We start from the raw sequence: 18,678 nt of genomic DNA on the forward strand, positions 1-18,678 counted from the left end.
GGGCAATAGGTGAGGCTGGTGATGGGTAGTAGGGAGGGCACGTACTGCATGGTGCACTGGGTGTTATACGCAACTAATGAATGGGAGAAGATATTTGCAAATTACATTATAGATAAAGGGCCGATATCCAAGATCTATAAAGAACTTCTCAAACTCCACACCCAAAAAACAAATAATCAAGTCAAAAAATGGGCAGAAGACATGAACAGACACATCTCCAAAGAAGACATACAAACGGCCAACAGACACATGAAAAAATGTTCAACATCACTAGCCATCAGGGAAATTCAAATCAAAACCACATTGAGACACCACTTTACACCAGTTAGAATGGCAAAAATTAACAAGGCAGGAAACAACAAATGTTGGCGAGGATGCGGAGAAAGGGGAATCCTCTTACACTGTTGGTGGGAATGCAACTGGTACAGCCACTTCAGAAAACACTGTGGATGTTCCTTAAAAAGTTAAAAATAGAGCTACCCTATGACCCAGCAATTGCACTACTGGTCATTTACCTCAAAGATACAGATGTAGTGGAAAGAAGGGGCACATGCACCCCAATGTTCACACAGCATTGTCCACAAGCCAAACTGTGGAAGGAGCCAAGATGCCCTTCAACAGACGAATGGATAAAGATGTGGATCATATATATAATGGAATACTACTCAGCCCTCAGAAAGGATGAATACCCTCCATTTGCATCAACATGGATGGGACCCGTGGAGATTATGCTAAATGAAATAAGTGAAGCAGAGAAAGATAATTATCATATGGGTTCACTCATATGTGGAACATAAGGAATAGCATGGAGGACATTAGGTGGAGGAAGGGAAAACTGAAGAGGGGGAAATCAAAGGGAGAGATGAACCATGAGAGACTATGGACTCCAGGAAACAATCTGAGGGTTTCAGAGGGGTGGGAGGAAGGGGTAATCTGGTGATGGGTATTAAGGAGGGCACATGTTGTGATGAGCACTGGGTGTTATATGCAAATAATGAATCATGGAACACTACATCAAAAACTAATGACATATTGTATGGTGACTAATACAACATACTAAAAAAAGATATCTACATTTTTGACATGAAAAACACATATGCTCTTTAAAATTTTAAAATTTTTTTTGAAAACTGAGAAAGGGGAGAAAATCTATCATCCTAGCATTATTATGATCATTTTTATTAGGTTTCAGTATGCTATGTGCATTCACTGTTTTCCATATTTCATTTTCTCTATTACAGATTCCCAGAAGTAGATCAATATATACAGATCATTTTATCAAAGGCCATGCTTTTTCATTTTTATCATGCTGCCTTCCTAAAACACCAGATGCAAGGACAAACAATTTCCCTTCTACCACAGGGGGATATAATTCATCTAAAAATAAAATAAGTCATTGCAAAAGAAGTTTTTGTGACCTAGCAGAGAGCACTGGGTTTGGAGTCAGACCAGGTACGGAATTCCAGCTCAGTCTCTAGAGCTGTCTTCTTTGGGCAAGCCCCCCATAATTTCTCTTGTTCAACATCAGTCCCCTCTTCCCTAATCTTTCTAAAGGGATTGATACTCTGCAGGGTTATTGTGAGGATTATAAGTAACGCATATAAACCATTGTGCCTGGAATGCAGAAGGCATTGAATAAATATTAGAGAATAATGTTCCTGTGAAAACACTATTATAGGCATAAATAATCAGACAAGATAGCATTACATTTAACAATAGACAACCAGGAAGAACTTGAGTGATTTTTAATTATATTAATTTAGGAAAATCGTCTTTTAATTTTTTTTGATTTTTTGAATTTGTCAGAGAGACAGAACACAAGCTGGGGGGAGAGGCAGAGGGAGAAGTAGGCCCTGAGATCACGACCTGAGCTGAAGGCAGACGCTTAACCGAATGAGCCACCCAGGCATCCTGAAATGTGTCTTTTTAAAAGGAATACTTAAGATTATAAGCCCAGGCAACCTACTATTAAAGGCACATCTACTATGGTGGATAGACCTGGGATTTTTAAAAAAATGTTTTCAAAAATTGACCAAAAGAAGTATTCTACAACAGAGCACCTATATTTTATTTTTTTATAATGATATTTTTATTATGTTAGTCACTGTACAGTACATCCCTGGTTTTTGATGTAAAGTTCCATGATTCATTAGTTGCGTATAAAACCCAGTGCACCATGCAATACATGCCTATAAAACCCAGTGCACCATGCAATACGTGCCCTCCTTACTACCCATCACCAGCCTATCCCATTCCCCCATCCCCCTCCTCTGAAGCCCTCAGTTTGTTTCTCAGAGTCCATAGTCTAGGAGAAAAAAGGGATAAAGAAAGGGGGGTAATCAGAAGGGGGAATGAAGCATGAGAGACTATGGACTCTGAGAAACAAACTGAGGGCTTCAGAGGGGTGGGGGTGGGGGAATGGGATAGACTGGTGATGGGCAGTAAGGAGGGCACGTATTGCATGGTGCGCTGGGTGTTATACACAACTAATGAGTCATCGAACTCCACATAAAAATAAATAAATAAATAAAAATTAAAAAAATATATTATTATTAAAAAAACACAAAACTGAAAACTTCGAGAAGGTAGCAAAAGAGAAAATCTAAATGACCTTGTGTATGGCAATGACCTTTTAGATTGTACACCAAATGCATATCCATGAAAGTAAAAATAAGATAGACTTCATTAAAATTAAAACTACTGCTCTGCAAAAAACACTGTCAAGAGAATTCGAAGACAAACCACAGACCAGGATAAAATACTTATAGAAGACGTATCTCATGTAAGACTGTTACTTAAAATATACAAAGAACCCTTAAAACTAAATAAAAACACCTCAATTAAAAAATAGGCAGAAGATCTAAACAGACACCTCACCAATGAAGATATAAATATGGCAAAAAAGCATATGGAAAGATGTTCAACATCAAATGTGATTCAAGAATTACGATTTAAAACAACAATAATATACCACTACATATCTACCATAATGGCCAAAATCCAAAACACTCACACCACCAAATGCTGAGAAGGACGTGGAGCAACAGAAACTCTCATTCATTGCTGGTGGGAATCCAAAATGGTATAGCCATTTTGTAAGGTGGTTGGACAGTTTCTTAACAAAACTAAATATACTCTTACTATATGATTCAAAAATAAAAAATAAAAAAATAAAGTTCCATGATTCATTAGTTGCATATAACACTCAGTGCACCATGCAATAGGTGCCCTCCTTACTACCCATTACCAGCCTATCCTATTCCCCCACACCCCTCCCCTCTGAAGCAATCAGTTTCTTTCTCAGAGTCCATAGTCTCTCATGCTTTATTCCCCCTTCTGTTTACCCCCCTCTTCTTTATCCCTTTTTTTTTAATGATTTTATTTATTTATTCAACAGAGATAGAGACAGCCAGCGAGAGAGGGAACACAAGCAGGGGGAGTGGGAGAGGAAGAAGCAGGCTCATACTGGAGGAGCCCGATGTGGGGCTCGATCCCATAACGCGGGTTAGCCGAAGGCAGACGCCTAACTGCTGTGCCACCCATGCGCCCCCTTTATCCCTTTCTTAAGCCTACTGATAGCATTAGATCTATTTTACCATTTATTTATTTATTTTTAATAATAATTTTTTATTATATTGTTAGTCACCATATAGTACATCCCTGGTTTTTGATGTAAAGTTCGATGATTCATTAGTTGCGTATAACACCCAGTGCACCATGCAATAGGTGCCCTCTTTACTACCCATCACCGCCTTATCCCATTCCCCCACACCCCTCCCCTCTGAAGCCCTCAGTTTGTTTCTCAGAGTCCACAGTCTAGGAGAAGAAAGGGATAAAGAAAGGGGGGGGTAATCAGAAGGGGGAATGAAGCATGAGAGAACACCTATATTTTAAAAGTGTCTCAAGTAGTATCACAGTAATCTTTTTTTAAAGATTTATTTTTTAAAATATTTTATTTATTTGAGAGAAAGAGTGAGAGAGAGAGAGAGATCAAGTAGGAGCGGGGGTAAGGAGCAGAGGGGAGGGGAGAAGCAGACTCTCCCACTGAGCAGGGAGCCCCACAAGGTGTTTGATCCCAAGACCCTGGGATCACGACCTGACCCAAAGGCAGACACTCAACCAACTGGGCCACCCAGGTGCCCCTTAAAGATTTATTTTTATTTTAGAGAGAGAGACAGCGTGCAAGCAGGGTGGGAGAAGCTGGGTAGAGGAAGAGGGAGAGAGGATCCTGAAGCAGACTCCCCACTGAGCGGTGTTTGATCATGACCTGAGCCTAAACTAAGAGTTGGACGCTTAACTGCCTGAGCAACCTAGGTGCCCCACAGCAATCTTTTTTTTTTTTTAAAGATTTTATTTATTTATTCGACAGAGATAGAGACAGCTAGCAAGAGAGGGAACACAAGCAGGGGGAGTGGGAGAGAAGAAGCAGGCTCATAGCGGAGGAGCCTGATGTGGGGTTCGATCCCACAACGCCGGGATCACGCCCCGAGCCGAAGGCAGACGCCCAACCGCTGTGCCAGCCAGGCGCCCCCCCCCACAGCAATCTTTTTTAAACAGCCTAAAACCTCCTCAGTTACAGAGGAAAGGGATAAAAGCTAAGACATGTTTACCATCCTATATTAATTCCTTCTTTACCGATGAGAAAGTCCAATTTTAGGTTGTGAAACCTAAACAAACTGCAACTGAAAGAACAGATTCCTGACCCTACATACACACATTTATTTAATTAATTTCATGTTTATCAAGGACATTTTTGACACTGCTAGGTGCGAGGAAAACAAAAAGTAATTTAAAGGTACCTGTATTTTAAAAAAAGTAAATTCAAGATGCTCACAGTCTAATGGGGAAGACCGATATATGAACAATGGTAATATGATGTACTGAATTCATTTCAGTTCACCTGGGGGACCAAGAAAAGCCTGCTTCAGGAAGAAGGTAATGTTTGAGCTACGACTTGAAGATTAGGAATCCTCAGGGGCGCCTGGGTGGCTCAGTCAAGTTAATCATCCGCCTTTGTCTGATGTCATGATCTCAGGGTTCTGGGAACGAACCCCCTGTCAGGCTCCCTGCTCAGCAGGGAATCTGCTTCTCCCTTCTCTCTCCCTCTGCCTCTCCCTGCTCGTGCACGCGCCCTCTCTCTCTCAAATAAATAAATAAATTTTTAAAAAATGGGACATCTGGGTGGCTCAGTCAGCTAAGCGTCTCACTTCGGCTCAGGTCATGATCCCAGGGTTCTGGGATGAAGCCTGGCATCATCATGCTCCCTGCTCAGCAGGGAGCCTGCTTCTCCCTCTGCCTGCTGCTTCCCCTGCTTGTGCTCTCTCTCACTCTCTCTGTGACAAATAAAATCTTAAAAAAAAAATCTTAAAAAAAAAAAAGAGTAGGAATCCTCAGGTGAATGAGAGGGTAGGGTTAGAGAGAAGGAAAATACTCCAGCAGAAGTCCAGCAAAATACAGACACTTGCAAGAGAATATAGAAAGATCAAGGAAGGCAGGTAATTCAGTATGACTTGTATAGGAAGGAGCTTGGACTAAGATAAGCAGAAAAGGGTCAGGCTACAGAAGCCCTTTAATACTTTGCAAAATAGGTTAAAAGGTTTTCAGATTTTCACGTTAGCATCTCTGGCAATACTATGAAGGATGGGTTCAAGGATGACCAGCTACGCAGTATTGCAATAGATTTGTAAAAGCAATAAGGGTCTGAAAAGTGGGCATCATGGGAAAGGAGTTGGAATCTGATTCCTTTTCAAACTATTTTATTGAGATAAAATTTACGTAACATAAGATCCACCATGTTAACCATTTTAAAGCATATAATTTATTGCTGATTCCTTTTAAAAATAACCTATCTCCTGCTAGGCCCTTCTGCTTCTACTCCAGTGAAAGATTAAATGAATAACTATAATTAAACTGGACAAAACAGTAGTTTTACAAAAATCTTCACTTCTCTTATTTATAAAAAGTGGTTACTGTAGAAATTCAGACAATACCAGTACATAAGGTAAAAAGTGAAAGTGTTCCCCTAATGAACAATCCCAACTACCCAGAGAAAGCCACTCATAAGACTGTTGTGTATCCTTACAAAAATTGCTCTATACATACATATGCACTTATATATGGGTGGTTTTGTGTTTTTGCATAAAAGGCATCTAAAATACAAAGTATTGCTCTATATCTTGTTATCCATGTAAAAAACGTCTTGGAATCCTCTGAAAAATATCCTGTTCACTATACCTTTGAAAACTGTATGTTTTTATTTTACTTTCTGCCAACCTAATAAGTAACTCATTCTAATTTGCTGGCTTATTTTTTTTTCTTATCGAATAGTTCAAATATTCAGAAACAGAAAAGAGAATTTCCTTTAAATTCAGCTCAAGTTGACAAGCATCTGAGATATCTAAATGATATTTTAAAAGTGCATGTACAGGTGTTGTGTACTACAGGAAGCACAAAATGTACAGTAACTGGCGTAGACTGACCTAGGGTTTTAGTCCTTGTTCTGCAACAAGTAACTGTGTAAGCTTAGGACTCAGTTTTCTTCAAACATAAAATCAGGGAGCATAAATCATATAAAAAGTTATGAGTAATCCTGAAAGCTCTAAGAGCATATGGCTCTCAGTCACAAATGTTTCAAAACACCATGTTAAAATATCTTTGCTTGGACTGCTTAATGATAAGGAAAGAATACTGTATCTCCTCTACTTGCCACAGTCAGTAAATTCCACAAAGAGGGAATCTTAGTTTTGCTCATTTATGCATACCAAGCTCCTACAACAGTGCTTGGCACGTTTGATATTGGTAAATTATCGAAATGGCTTAAGAGCTTCCATCCCAGTAAATTGCTTTGAATCAATTATTTGGACAATGTCATAAACCCGGCATAGTGTAGCTTTTCAGTTTAATTCTCACATTCCCGAAGCGAAAATGCTACAAACATATACCTCTTAGGCGTCTATAAGGGAGTTACATCTACTGATAGCAGAAAATTTCAAGAAATTCTACCCCCGGACCTACAGTGAAACTTCCCCTACCACCTGATGGGGCCCATACTCAAAGTAGTGTCAACACTCTCAGCTATGTACACGCACAGGCCTATAGAAGCCAGGTTGTCATCTACCCCACCCCTCTCAGGCTCTACATCCCTAGAAGACAAGGAGTTAACAGTTTCTTCTCTCGCGAACATCATAACTCTTAAAAATGGTGAAATTGGAGCCACCAAAAGACACAGAACCAATGGGGAAAGGGGACGGGAAGGAGTACAGACCCTCTCAAGCCCCATTCTTTGGGAAAAGCCCGCGTTGCTGCAAACAGCGTCCTCACCTCCTTCTTTCTTTGGGCAGAGGCTGAGGAAACCCCGTAACTGAGCAGCAGCGCCACCGCCATGTTCGCGGAGACACACCAAAGCCACCAACGCGCAGCCATGTCCGCTTCTCTCTCTGTCTCTCTCGGAGAAGCGAAACTTTCCTCGGGCTGGGTCTGAGTGCGGGGCGTGAGAACAGACAAACCAGCCTCCTGTCCCTCCTCATTGGTCCAGCTCAGCCCCGCTGGGCGACCCTTCACATTACGTCACGACGCTCTACTGCTAGCAGCACGCTGAAAGACGGTTCACTTCTAATTGGTCTCCGTTAGCCAATAGAAAAAGGATAATCTGGTGGTTTTTCATTGGTCCGCTAAAGACGATTAACTGCCCGTTCATTTACGTAAAGATAAGGCGTTTAATGCGCGGGCACGGGCGCATGCGCAGTTGTAAAGGATTGCGGTTTTTTTTTTTTTCTTTTATTTCCTAGTCCAAAATGGCTTCAGGTTGTTAAAACGAAATCGCTTCCCCCTCGTTTAGAAGTCTTTAAAATCCGCCTTGTTTGTGCAATATTTTAGAAAATTCGGACGTAGCCACGTGATTGTTAGCTATCTTATTCCCTCATTCTGCTTCTAAAGTTTTTCAACTCAAGATGTAAAAAGTAAAAGCAGGAAAGCAGAAATACACTTAATATCACTGAAGATTTTTAAAAGTAAATGAGCAAGAGCTTGTTGAATACCTTCCGTGTCCCAGGAACTGTGCCATGTGCCGTGTACAGAGCGGACATCAAAAGTGATTTTTTAAGTTGTTTTTTCATGACATTTTTAAAGTTAAACTTATTTATTATTTTATGATAAGGACTTAAATTTCAGGTTATAGGCAGCAAATGCCGACTTTTTACTATTTTGTTTGGGAGATGAGCATGAAACCAAGGTTGTAAGGAAGATTTCTGTCTTTAGTTTTTGTGTCATAGTCCATTTTCATTAAACACCAATTCCCCTATGTAAAAAATAATAAAAATCCTACATAGCTGAAGAAGTTTCCATTTATTTGGTCCAGTTTTGTTTATCATAGTGGGTTGTAAAACGGATGATTGAACTAGGGAAGAATAATATCTTCAAGAGGAAAAATACCAAGAAAATAAAATCGGTTGTCTATAATTTGGATTTATTTCCATGCTATGAAACATCATATGACTACTCTTTTATTCCTTGCTGGGGGACACATGCACACAACACGCACAGAGAAAAAGAATCTCATTATGTTGGAGGACACAAATATGTGTATGGAAGGGAAAAGAGCTGGTTCTGAAGTGAAGATATGTGAACTGGAGATATGAAAAACATTTTAAGATGTCTACAGACACTCATAATAAGAATAATACAAAATAAAAGTATATGGAGACACGCTGTTTGATTCTATTTATATGACATTTTGGAAAAGACAAAGGGACAGAGAATAGATCAGTGGCTATCTGGGGCTGGATGTGGGAAGAGAGGTTGACTACAAAGGAGCCACACAAGGAAATTTTTGTGGTGATGGAACTGTCATGTCCTTTATTGTTGGGGTGGTTACACAAGGCACGCATCAAAACTCACAGACCAGTACACCAAAAAAGAATGAATTTTACTGCATGTAAATTGAATGAATAAAAATTAAGGTAAATTTTTAAATAACACAGAAATCTTGCCTATCATATTGGCAAAAATTCAATGCATGCCATCATCAAGGTTGTGGGGAAACATGCATCCTTATACAACGCTGGTGGAAATGCAAAATGGCATATCTATGGAGGGTAAGCTGACAATATCTAGCAAAACTACATACACTTTTATCCTCTGATCCAGCAATCCCACTTTGAGGAATGTACTCCAAAAAATAAGAATATATGTACACAAAATTATTCATTTTAGCACTATTTATAATTTATTCTCAAAATACCCAAATGTTCAAATATAGGAGACTGATTGAATATATTATGGTTCTCTGTTGGTTTACAAACTGGCCTCTGTACATGCAGGGCAAGGAGAGACCGAGGAGAGACTGAGGCAGACCACTCTAGGTTGACAGGGTTTTTAAAATTTTTATTTATTTTTTATTTTTAAAGATTTTATTTATTTATTTGAAAGAGAGAGAGAGTGCACGAGTGAGCATGAGCAAGGTAGGGGGAGAGGGAGAAGCAGACTTCCCACTGAGTGTGGAGTCTGACCTGGGGGCTCAATCCCAGGACCCCGAGATCATGACCTGAGCTGAAGTCAGATGCTTAACCGTCTAAACCACCCAGGAGCCCCTAAAATTTTTATTTTTCTTCTTGAAGTATAGTTGACATACAATGTTACATTAGTTTCAAGCATACAACATAGTGATTTTACAATTCTATACATTATGCAGTGCTCACCACCATAAGTGTGGTCACCATCTGTTACCATACCACATTATAAAAATATTATTGACTAAATTCCCTATGCTGTCCTTCTTATCTCCATGACTTATTTATTTTACAACTGGAAGGTTGTACCTTTTAATCCCCTTCACCTATTTCACCTATCCTCCCTCCCTCTGGCAGCCATCTGCTTGTATTTATGAGTCTGTTTCTGTTTTTTGTTAATTTTTTTTAGATTACACATGTAAGTGAGATTGTATGGTATCTGTCTTTCTCTATCTGACTTATTTTACTTAGTATATACCCTCTAGGCCGATCCATGTTGTCACAAGTGGCAAGATTTCATTCTTTTTATGGCCAAGTAATATTCCACCATGTATAACTTACTTTACCCATATATCTATCTATGGACACTTAGGTTGTGTTTTTCATAAGCAAGGGAACTCACGAGGCTTGTCTTGGGCAGTTGCAAAACAAGTAGAAATTCCCACCTGCCCACCAGAATCTCCCCACCAGAATCTCAAAAGTTTATATAGAGGCCATAACTGGGTTCAGTCATGTATGCTGCCAGGTGGTCTCACTTACTTTCTCAAGGCTATGTGGTTGGAATAGCTCCCACTGTGGGAAAAGTAGGCAGAATGTACATTCCCAGAATGGGGTTTGGATGAGGAGTATATGTTTGCCTGGGTCCAGCTCACAGGTCAACTGGCAGTCAAGTCCTCTTTATTACCTCCTCCAACGTACATAAACGCCATGGAGTATTTCACAGCTATATAAAAAAAAAAAAAGAATGAAGAAGAGTTGTGTAATTATATGGGTTTTAAAGATCTATTGTTAAGTGAAAAAGCCAAAGTACAAAAGAATATACATATTATGCTACATTTGTGTAAAACAGAAGAGGAAATAAAATATACACATATTTGTCCATTTTTGCAAAAGGAAATACAGAAAAAGTTAAACCAGAAACTAACGAAATTGGTTATCTGCAGGAAGTGGAGGAAATGGAGTGGAACAGTTATGAGAATGACACTCCTCTAAGTATACAAGTTTGTATAATTTTGACTTTTGTAATAATGTAAACATCTATAAAATAATCCAAATATAAAACCAAATTGGTTTTTCAAGTTGTAAAAAATTCTAAAGATGAATAGTGATGATTGTACAAAAATGTGGATGTACTTAATGCTACTAAACTGTACACTCAATAATTATTAACGGTAAGTACTATATTATGTATATTTTACCACAATTTTTAAAATAAATTAGAGGGGTACCTGGCTGGCTAAGGTGGTAGAGGATGCAACTTTTGATCTCAGGGTTGTATGAGCCCCACACTTACTTAAACAATAAATAGATAAAAATTTAAAAAATAAAATTAGAAAAAAAATTAAATCTTATCATCAAGGATGTGGTAAAACTTTAATATAAACAGAAAAAGGGAGCTTGACCCTATTTCAAATGAAAAACAACCACACTTGGGGCGCCTGGGTGGCGCAGTCGTTAAACGTCTGCCTTTGGCTCAGGGCGTGATCCTGGAGTCCTGGGATCGAGCCCCACATCAGGCTCCTCCGCTAGGAGCCTGCTTCTTCCTCTCCCACTCCCCCTGCTTGTGTTCCCTCTCTCACTGGCTGTCTCTCTCTCTCTGTGAAATAAATAAATAAAATCTTTAAAAAAAAAAAAAAGAAAAAGAAAAACAACCACACTAAAGAAAAAAAAACTAATCTGAACAATTTATGAACACACCACTTCGATTATATCCCATTAGTCTAAAAAAAAAAAAAACCTACAAGCAAATCTTAAATTCTACTAAGTAGGTTTTTTTACAAAGATTTTATTTATTTATTTTGACAGAGAGAGACAGCCAGCGAAAGAGGGAACACAAGCAGGGGGAGTGGGAGAGGAAGAAGCAGGCTCCCAGCCGCGGAGCCTGATGTGGGGCTCGACCCTAGCACGCCGGTATCACGCCCTGAGCCGAAGGCAGGCGCTTAACGACTGTGCCACCCAGGCGCCCCTTGAAATCATTTTAAAATTAAAAGTTAGGGGCGCCTGGGTGGCACAGCGGTTGGGCGTCTGCCTTCGGCTCAGGGCGTGATCCCGGCGTTATGGGATCGAGCCCCATATCGGGCTCTTCCGCTATGAGCCTGCTTCTTCCTCTCCCACTCTCCCTGCTTGTGTTCCCTCTCTCGCTGGCTGTTTCTATCTCTCTGTCGAATAAATAAATAAAATCTTTAAAAAAAAGTTAAACAAATTCTTATATAGTAATAAGAGACAAAAATTAGAGAAGTGAAGGAGGTTCGGGGAACTCAAAAAAACTGCTAGTGTGGAGGGAGATACAAGCTCACGCCTCTGAAACACCAACTTGAAGTTAGTGCCTTTGATGATTTTAGGCTAAGATGAGTGTATCAGCTCTCTCTTCTAGAGCCCTAAACCTGGCTCCAAGGCGCGGGTCGGGTGGGGAGGGTTTCTCTCATTCTTCACTAAATACCTCACCTGCAAAGCGTGAAACTACATTTCCCAAAATGCCTTTATCTCTAATATCAGTAAAGAGGATTACAATTTCTATGGGGGGGGGTTACAGATCTCGCGAGATTTCATTAAATCTCATTAAAGAGCCCTGCCGAAAGCCATTTTGTCTTTCAGGGCATTTTGCAAGGAGGTTTGGCACGGGTTTGTAGCGAAGGAGCAGCTGCAGTTGCGCCGTTCTGTCTTCAGCTTCAGGATGTTTCCCATGGCCAGAACTGCTCTAAGTCGTCTCCGAGGTAAGTAAAAATTGTGAGCAAATAATTTCCAACCGCCTTTTACCCATTTGTCCTAGTGGTCTCTCGTGCCCTTTCCCTCCACCTGCATCCCGACTTTCTAATTCTAAATGCGGTGTCTCCCGCCTCGCCCCAAGTAATTGGGAAGCTGTCCTTAGCATTAATTTAATCCCCAGTGTTTCTGTTTTGGTTCTCAGCTCACTTTCTGTTACTAGAGTCATAGCATAGCCCTGTGTTTTTTTTTGTTTTTTTTTTTTTTTGCTTTTTTAATTCACTTACCTACGATTTCAGGGAAGGAGGTTCTTGGTGGGCACTACTCGTTCCTAAAGTAATTTCGTAAATTTTAGCTTTGAGGGTACATTTACCCCCCGAAGAACTTCCTCTCCGATTCCTGTAACTGTAACGGAAGGAAACTGGGAATCTAGCTCTTTCTCTGGTTTCATTTCAAGGAGACAATCCAGGTGGTGGTCCTGCAGGTTTTATGTTGTTATTAAATGAATATTAGCTTATTCTAAAACAATTGTAATTTTTTTCTTATCTAAAAGTTTGGCGGGTACAAGGGAATTTTGAGACCAGCCTTATGTATTGAGAATGCCTAGATTGGAAAGAGAAAATTCATTTCCGTACTTGATTTGCAGTGAAGGTGACCTTGAGTAATGTGAGCAGTTGTTTTACATTGAAAAGTGACTTTAAGCAATTACCATTTAGCTGCTTTAGCCATATTTTCAGTTTGCACAGTCATTAGTGGCATTACTAGATTGTGTTCTAAACACTAAAGCAGCTTTGACAGTGACTGAAAAAATAGTTGCCCAGCTGGTTTTTCAATATTCCAGAAGCCGTGCCTGTTATCTCTTCCACTTTGAGCAAATGATACATGCTTTCCATTACATAAGTACCGCTTGAGGCTCTAAAACAGTAAGGATCCGGGCGCGTAGGGGTGGCTCAGGTCATGATCCCAGTGTCCTCGGATCAAGTCCCGCGTCTGGCTTCTTGCTCAGCTAGGGGTCTGCTTCTCCCTCTGCCGCCCCCCCCCCGCTCTTTCGCTCTCTCTCAGATAAATAAAATCTTAAAAAAATAAAACAGTAAGGATCTGTTACGTAGGAAGGAAATAAATCTGGAAATATGCATTTTGCAGTCTTGGCTGTTTGCCAAGCTCTCCTAAGAGCCTGGAGAGGCAGTTTGAAAATTCATTCTACTAAAATAATAGTGAAGCAAAGGTTTTTTTTTAATGATTTTTTATTATATTATGTTAGTCACCATACAGTACATCCCCGATTCCGATGTAAAGTTCGATGAGTAAAGCAAAGTTTTAATGTCATTCTGCTCAAAAACCTTTGCCTCTACGAAAAAAGTGGCCCTCCATTATCCTTTTCTAGTTTTATCCCTATTACTTACCTATACATACCTCGTCCTTCAGCCAAACATAATTGGTTTTCTAATACACTGGGCTTTTTTTTCCTCCGCTTTTTTTCAGATTTCCCTTTCCTACATCTACATAACCAAATTCTACCTGCTGTTCAGAATACTTAGCTAATATTCTACTTTTTTGTATCACAGTGATTTGTGTATACATGTCTCATGTCCTCCTCTAAGTTGGAGGTTACTTGAAGGCAGGGTCTGTGTGTTACACATTTTCATGTGCCCCATTTCTCTAGCATTGTGTTGTATTCATTAGCAATTATTTATTTTTAAAAAATTTTTTTTATTTATTTGAGAGCGAGCCGAAAGAGAGGGGGAATCATGAGCCAGGGGGAGGGGCAGAGGGAGAAGCTGACTCCCCACTGAGCAGGAAGCCCTACCCAGAACTGGAACCCAGGACTCTAGGATCATGACTTGAGCTGAAGGCAGACACTTAACTGACTGAGCCACCCAGGTGCCCTCATTAGTAATTAAAAAAAAAAAATCAACATTTCTCTAGTTTTTGGAGGGTTTTTTTGGGTAATTTTAAGGTCATAAACATTTAGTATGCTTTAATTTGAAATTCATTTTGAGTTTACCCTTTTATGTTGTAAGTTGCTGAGCACGGCAGAGTAAACTAGTGAAAATTTGAGTCCTAAATACTCAAATTAATGAATAGGAGCCAAGTTCCAGAGGTTTGTAGTGAATGTTACTGACATCACCTGTTCTGTTTTATCCCCCAAGATTTTATTATGAAAACTTTCAGACATAGAGAAAATTTGGAAGAAGTGTATGATAAACACACATACTGCACTGGATAGATACAATTAACATTTTGATATATTTGTTTTCTCACATATCTATACATCTGTCAAATTATTTGTGATGCATTTAAAGTATACTACTACGCTTTTAGCTACAATATGTTTTAACATTGTTTTGAACCACAAAGTACTATAAACTTAATATCCTTTGCTTTCCTGATTAGCAATAAAAATTACATGTTCTTTTTTCCTTATAAGTGATAGATACGCTTCTGTATTCCTTTTTTTTTTTTTTTAAGTACAAAGCATTCCACAAACAATGGCAAGGCAGAGCCACCAGAAAAGGACGCCTGATTTCCATGACAAATATGGTAATGCCGTATTAGCTAGTGGAGCCACTTTCTGTATTGCTGTATGGGCATATGTAAGTACTGTTGATTGATAATTTTCTATATTAGATGTTTTTCATTCCTATTTATTTTGTGTATTCAAAATGCTTTCACAGAGTAGTATACATTTCTAGTTAGGAGGGACACCGGAAATTTTCTGATATAATTACCTACCCAGTGCAAGAATCTCTCCATAGCATTAAGCATTCATATTCTACCCATCATTTTCTTTTTTCTTTCTTTTTTTTTTAAAGTAATCTGTACACCCAGCATGGGGTTTGAACTCAAAACAGTGAAATCAGGAGTTACAATGCCCCACCGACTGAGCCAGCCAGGTGCACTACCCATCATTTTCTTGCAACAAGAAATTCTGATCCCATTTCCATGTATCAACCATTAGATACTAGAAACCAAAGATACTAGAAAAATTAGATAACAGTCTCCTTAATCTTCTCTTTCAGATTAAACATCCTTAGTTCTGTTAATCACTTTTTGTTAATGGTTTCCAGGGTTTTCACCATCTTGGGTCACCTTCCTTCACTTAGTCAGTTTCTCTTCTAAAATTCTGTCCCCAGAACTGAGTACAACATTTCTGATGGATGAGATGTACAGTGACTTGCTTTGATTATTTTAGTTTTTTACATCTTACATTTAACAATCTTCTTAGCAGTTGATGTATTTATTGGTTAAAAGTAGGATAAATGTATAAGTTTTGATAAATGTATAAGTTCTTAAAAGATATCTATTAACCTTGCCTTAATAAAAATATTTATTAGTGGGAATTTTCATTCTTCTTTTAACCTTCTTTAAATACACTTAAAATAGGTGTGTGTAGTTAATTAGAAGGGTAAATAGGTGTTGAACAAATACGTGATCAGGGGCACCTTTGGAGGTGGTGTTCCTTGATGAAAGGTATTTTAAAAGTGCTCTTTGGCAGTATTTAGGTAATTGTGATTGAGTGAAGCAGTGTTTGAGGAGACAGAGAAATGTGAAGTAAAAATTTGAATTAAAAATTCAGTTGCTCAGTCATACTAGCCACGTTTCAGTTGCTCAATAGCCATACGTGGCTATTGTGTTAGTGAAGATCTAGACATTTCTTGCACCTCAGGAAGTTCTTTTGAGCAGTACTGGTCTAGAGAATTAGGACAGTAATTAGCTTTGGCCTACATGGAGGAGGCACTATTTCCCAGCTGAGTTTCTGTGTGTTTTTAACCTGTAGAGTTGAATACCTTTGTCACTTTTAAGAAATAGTCTCCAAGGGAGAGTGGACTCTGGTTTAAACATTTATAACTAATAGCATTTTAATTCTTACAGACAGCAACACAAATTGGAATAGAATGGAACCTGTCCCCTGTTGGCAGAGTCACCCCAAAGGAATGGAGAGATCAGTAATCAATCATCCCAGTTGGTATAATACTGAATTGTTTCAAAACCAACTCACAGTTGATGCCAAGTAGAAGCACTGTGCACCCATTAAAATATGGCATGGTTGAAGAAATAAAGTACATTTGAAACCTTTGTTGTCAGTTTATTTCTTTTGTAATGAAACCAAGCTTGATCACTTTTCATTTATTTAACCTTACTGTTACTGTTAAAGTCAGATGCTTTACAATTTCTTAAATAATTTTTCTTCCTGAGGTAGTATGAAAGTAAAATTTGGCTGTCACCTGGAAGTCAGCTATATAGTAGGCTGAAATTACAGTTCATGAATAACTGGTCACAGTTATTTTAGGCACATCTTTGAGTGTCCAGATACTGATTATGCCTACTACTTTTATCTCTAATTTATGTTTATATTTGGAATTGGTATTAAGTCCTTTTTACTCCTGCCAGGAGAACTTGGGGTGTCACCAGACCCAAGGGAAGAGTGGTCCTATCGAATGAACTCTTAGGATGTCTGAAGATTAGCTAGCTCCTTGGCTCCATTGGCACATTTATCTTAGAGCTTTGGGTCTTTCATTGTATTTATTTAGGATGTTTATGATGCTATTAAAGAATCTGTCAAATATGTTTTATTTTCACTTATCCAGCTACTATCGGTGGTGACATCTGCTTTTGGCTTTCTGTAATTATACCAACTTTTTGATGAATTTATTATCCTGAATTCAATATGACTTTGGATTTTATATGTATGATGCTAACTGAAGAAAAATCTACACCATGTACTTCAGTACTTCCTTGGCTGAAGGTGTAAAAAGCCTCGTGTTTGATAGTGCCGAAATAAGCAGAAAATGAAATTTCAGTGGAGTAATCTATTTTAGCTAAATTAGAGATTCCTAAATTCACTTACCTATGCATTAAGTTATAAGGTAAATGCCTTTTAGGACTCTCTAAATTTACCTGATGTAGATAAGGTTTTATGCATAACTGAGCATTTGAACAATTTTTACTCAAATGAAATACTAGAAGAATGCTCTCATGGCAATATGTCCTGTTTTCTCATTAAATGCATCAAAGCCAGTAAGTAAGTTCATTGAGTAGGAAAAGTTGAATGTCCTTGCAAAATAAGTGCTTTGAAAGGTTAGTAACTACATGATAGTGCCAGTATTGGATAAAGTTTGAATGAACACTTTATATCATATTTAGAAAGCATGTTAAAATAGGACTGAAGTGTTCAAATGCATGTAACTCTGAAATGTGATTAAGCAAAATAAACGCTTTAAGGAAGTTTCAATGTTCCATTAGATTATTTACCTTTTTATTCCTGAATTGGCATTACTAACGACTACAGGTAATATTCAGTATGATTTGTACCACTTCTTTCAGGTAAGTGATAATTGTCAGCTATACTTACAGGCAAAAAAATACGACCTTTAAAAATGTCTATTTGTCCATTTTCCAGCATATATGTTGCTTTGTGTGGTAAAACCTGGTGATGGTAGTTGGCATTTTTGAAGAGGCTTTTAGAGCTCAATTTTGTAGTTAATCTTGTCCTGATCAGTAATTCTAAAACTACTTCAGCCCCTGCCAGAAATGAAGCAGTAGTGTAAGTATAAATTAGTGTCGTCACAATGTTCTGACCTTGCAACTTTCCTAGTGTACTGAGAGTCAAAGTCTTATCCTTTCTTTCACAAATGCACCTAATTTATCCCAAAGCACAACACTGAGAGTTCTAATATCTGTTAGAGTTCTAACAATCTATTAGAACTATCTATTGTCAAATTGGTCTGCCCATCAAAAATTCTGTACATTTGAAGAATTTAGGTAAGTGACTTCAGAAGCATTGCCAGTCCTTTAAATGTTACGAATTTTAAAATTAGGGTGAATGTCATAAATCCCATTCTTAAAGTTATGTTAACTCTGGGTTTTCTGTTCTTTTAAATTCATTGAACTCGGGCGCCTGGGTGGCTCAGTCAGTTCGGCGCCTGACTCTTGGTATCCACTCGGGTCATCATGATCTCAGGGTTGTGAGATCAAGCCCCAGGTCAGGCTCGGTGCTCAGTGGGAAGCCTGCCTGTGGATTCTCTCCCCTCTGCACCTCAGGATTGCTTGTGTGCTCGCTCTCTCAAATAAATCTTTAAAAAAATAAATTCATTAAACTTATTTAGAACTAGGTACTATAGTAATTGTAGAGGCACCGATAATGAGTTCTCACCCTTGTGACTTGGCTTTATTGGAGATATTAATACCACTTTATAAGCATTTTGGGGGCACCTACTATCAGCACCAGAAAACCTGATTACTTGAAGAC

At 38.7% G+C, this 18,678-nt stretch overlaps 2 protein-coding genes across 2 annotated transcripts in view; one reads left to right on the plus strand and one right to left on the minus strand.

Annotated features, from left to right (window-relative positions):
- The window catches only part of MAGT1 (magnesium transporter 1), a 56,942-nt gene extending 49,462 nt beyond the window's left edge, over positions 1-7,480 (minus strand). Inside the window, exon 1 of the mRNA XM_011217323.3 lies at positions 7,321-7,480. Coding sequence (XP_011215625.1) covers positions 7,321-7,422 — 102 coding nt within the window. The 5' untranslated portion in view covers positions 7,423-7,480. The remainder of the gene's footprint in view (positions 1-7,320) is intronic.
- Positions 7,481-12,288: 4,808 nt separating this feature from the next.
- Positions 12,289-16,505, plus strand: LOC100475526 (cytochrome c oxidase subunit 7B, mitochondrial). Its single transcript, XM_002930510.4, has 3 exons — positions 12,289-12,439; positions 14,898-15,022; positions 16,302-16,505. The coding sequence occupies exons 1-3, from the start codon at positions 12,400-12,402 to the stop codon at positions 16,377-16,379; spliced, it is 243 nt and encodes an 80-aa protein (XP_002930556.1). The 5' UTR covers positions 12,289-12,399; the 3' UTR covers positions 16,380-16,505.
- The last annotated feature ends 2,173 nt before the right edge of the window (positions 16,506-18,678 follow it).

Source organism: Ailuropoda melanoleuca, chromosome X (genome assembly GCF_002007445.2).
Source record: "Ailuropoda melanoleuca isolate Jingjing chromosome X, ASM200744v2, whole genome shotgun sequence".
NCBI lineage: Eukaryota > Metazoa > Chordata > Mammalia > Carnivora > Ursidae > Ailuropoda > Ailuropoda melanoleuca.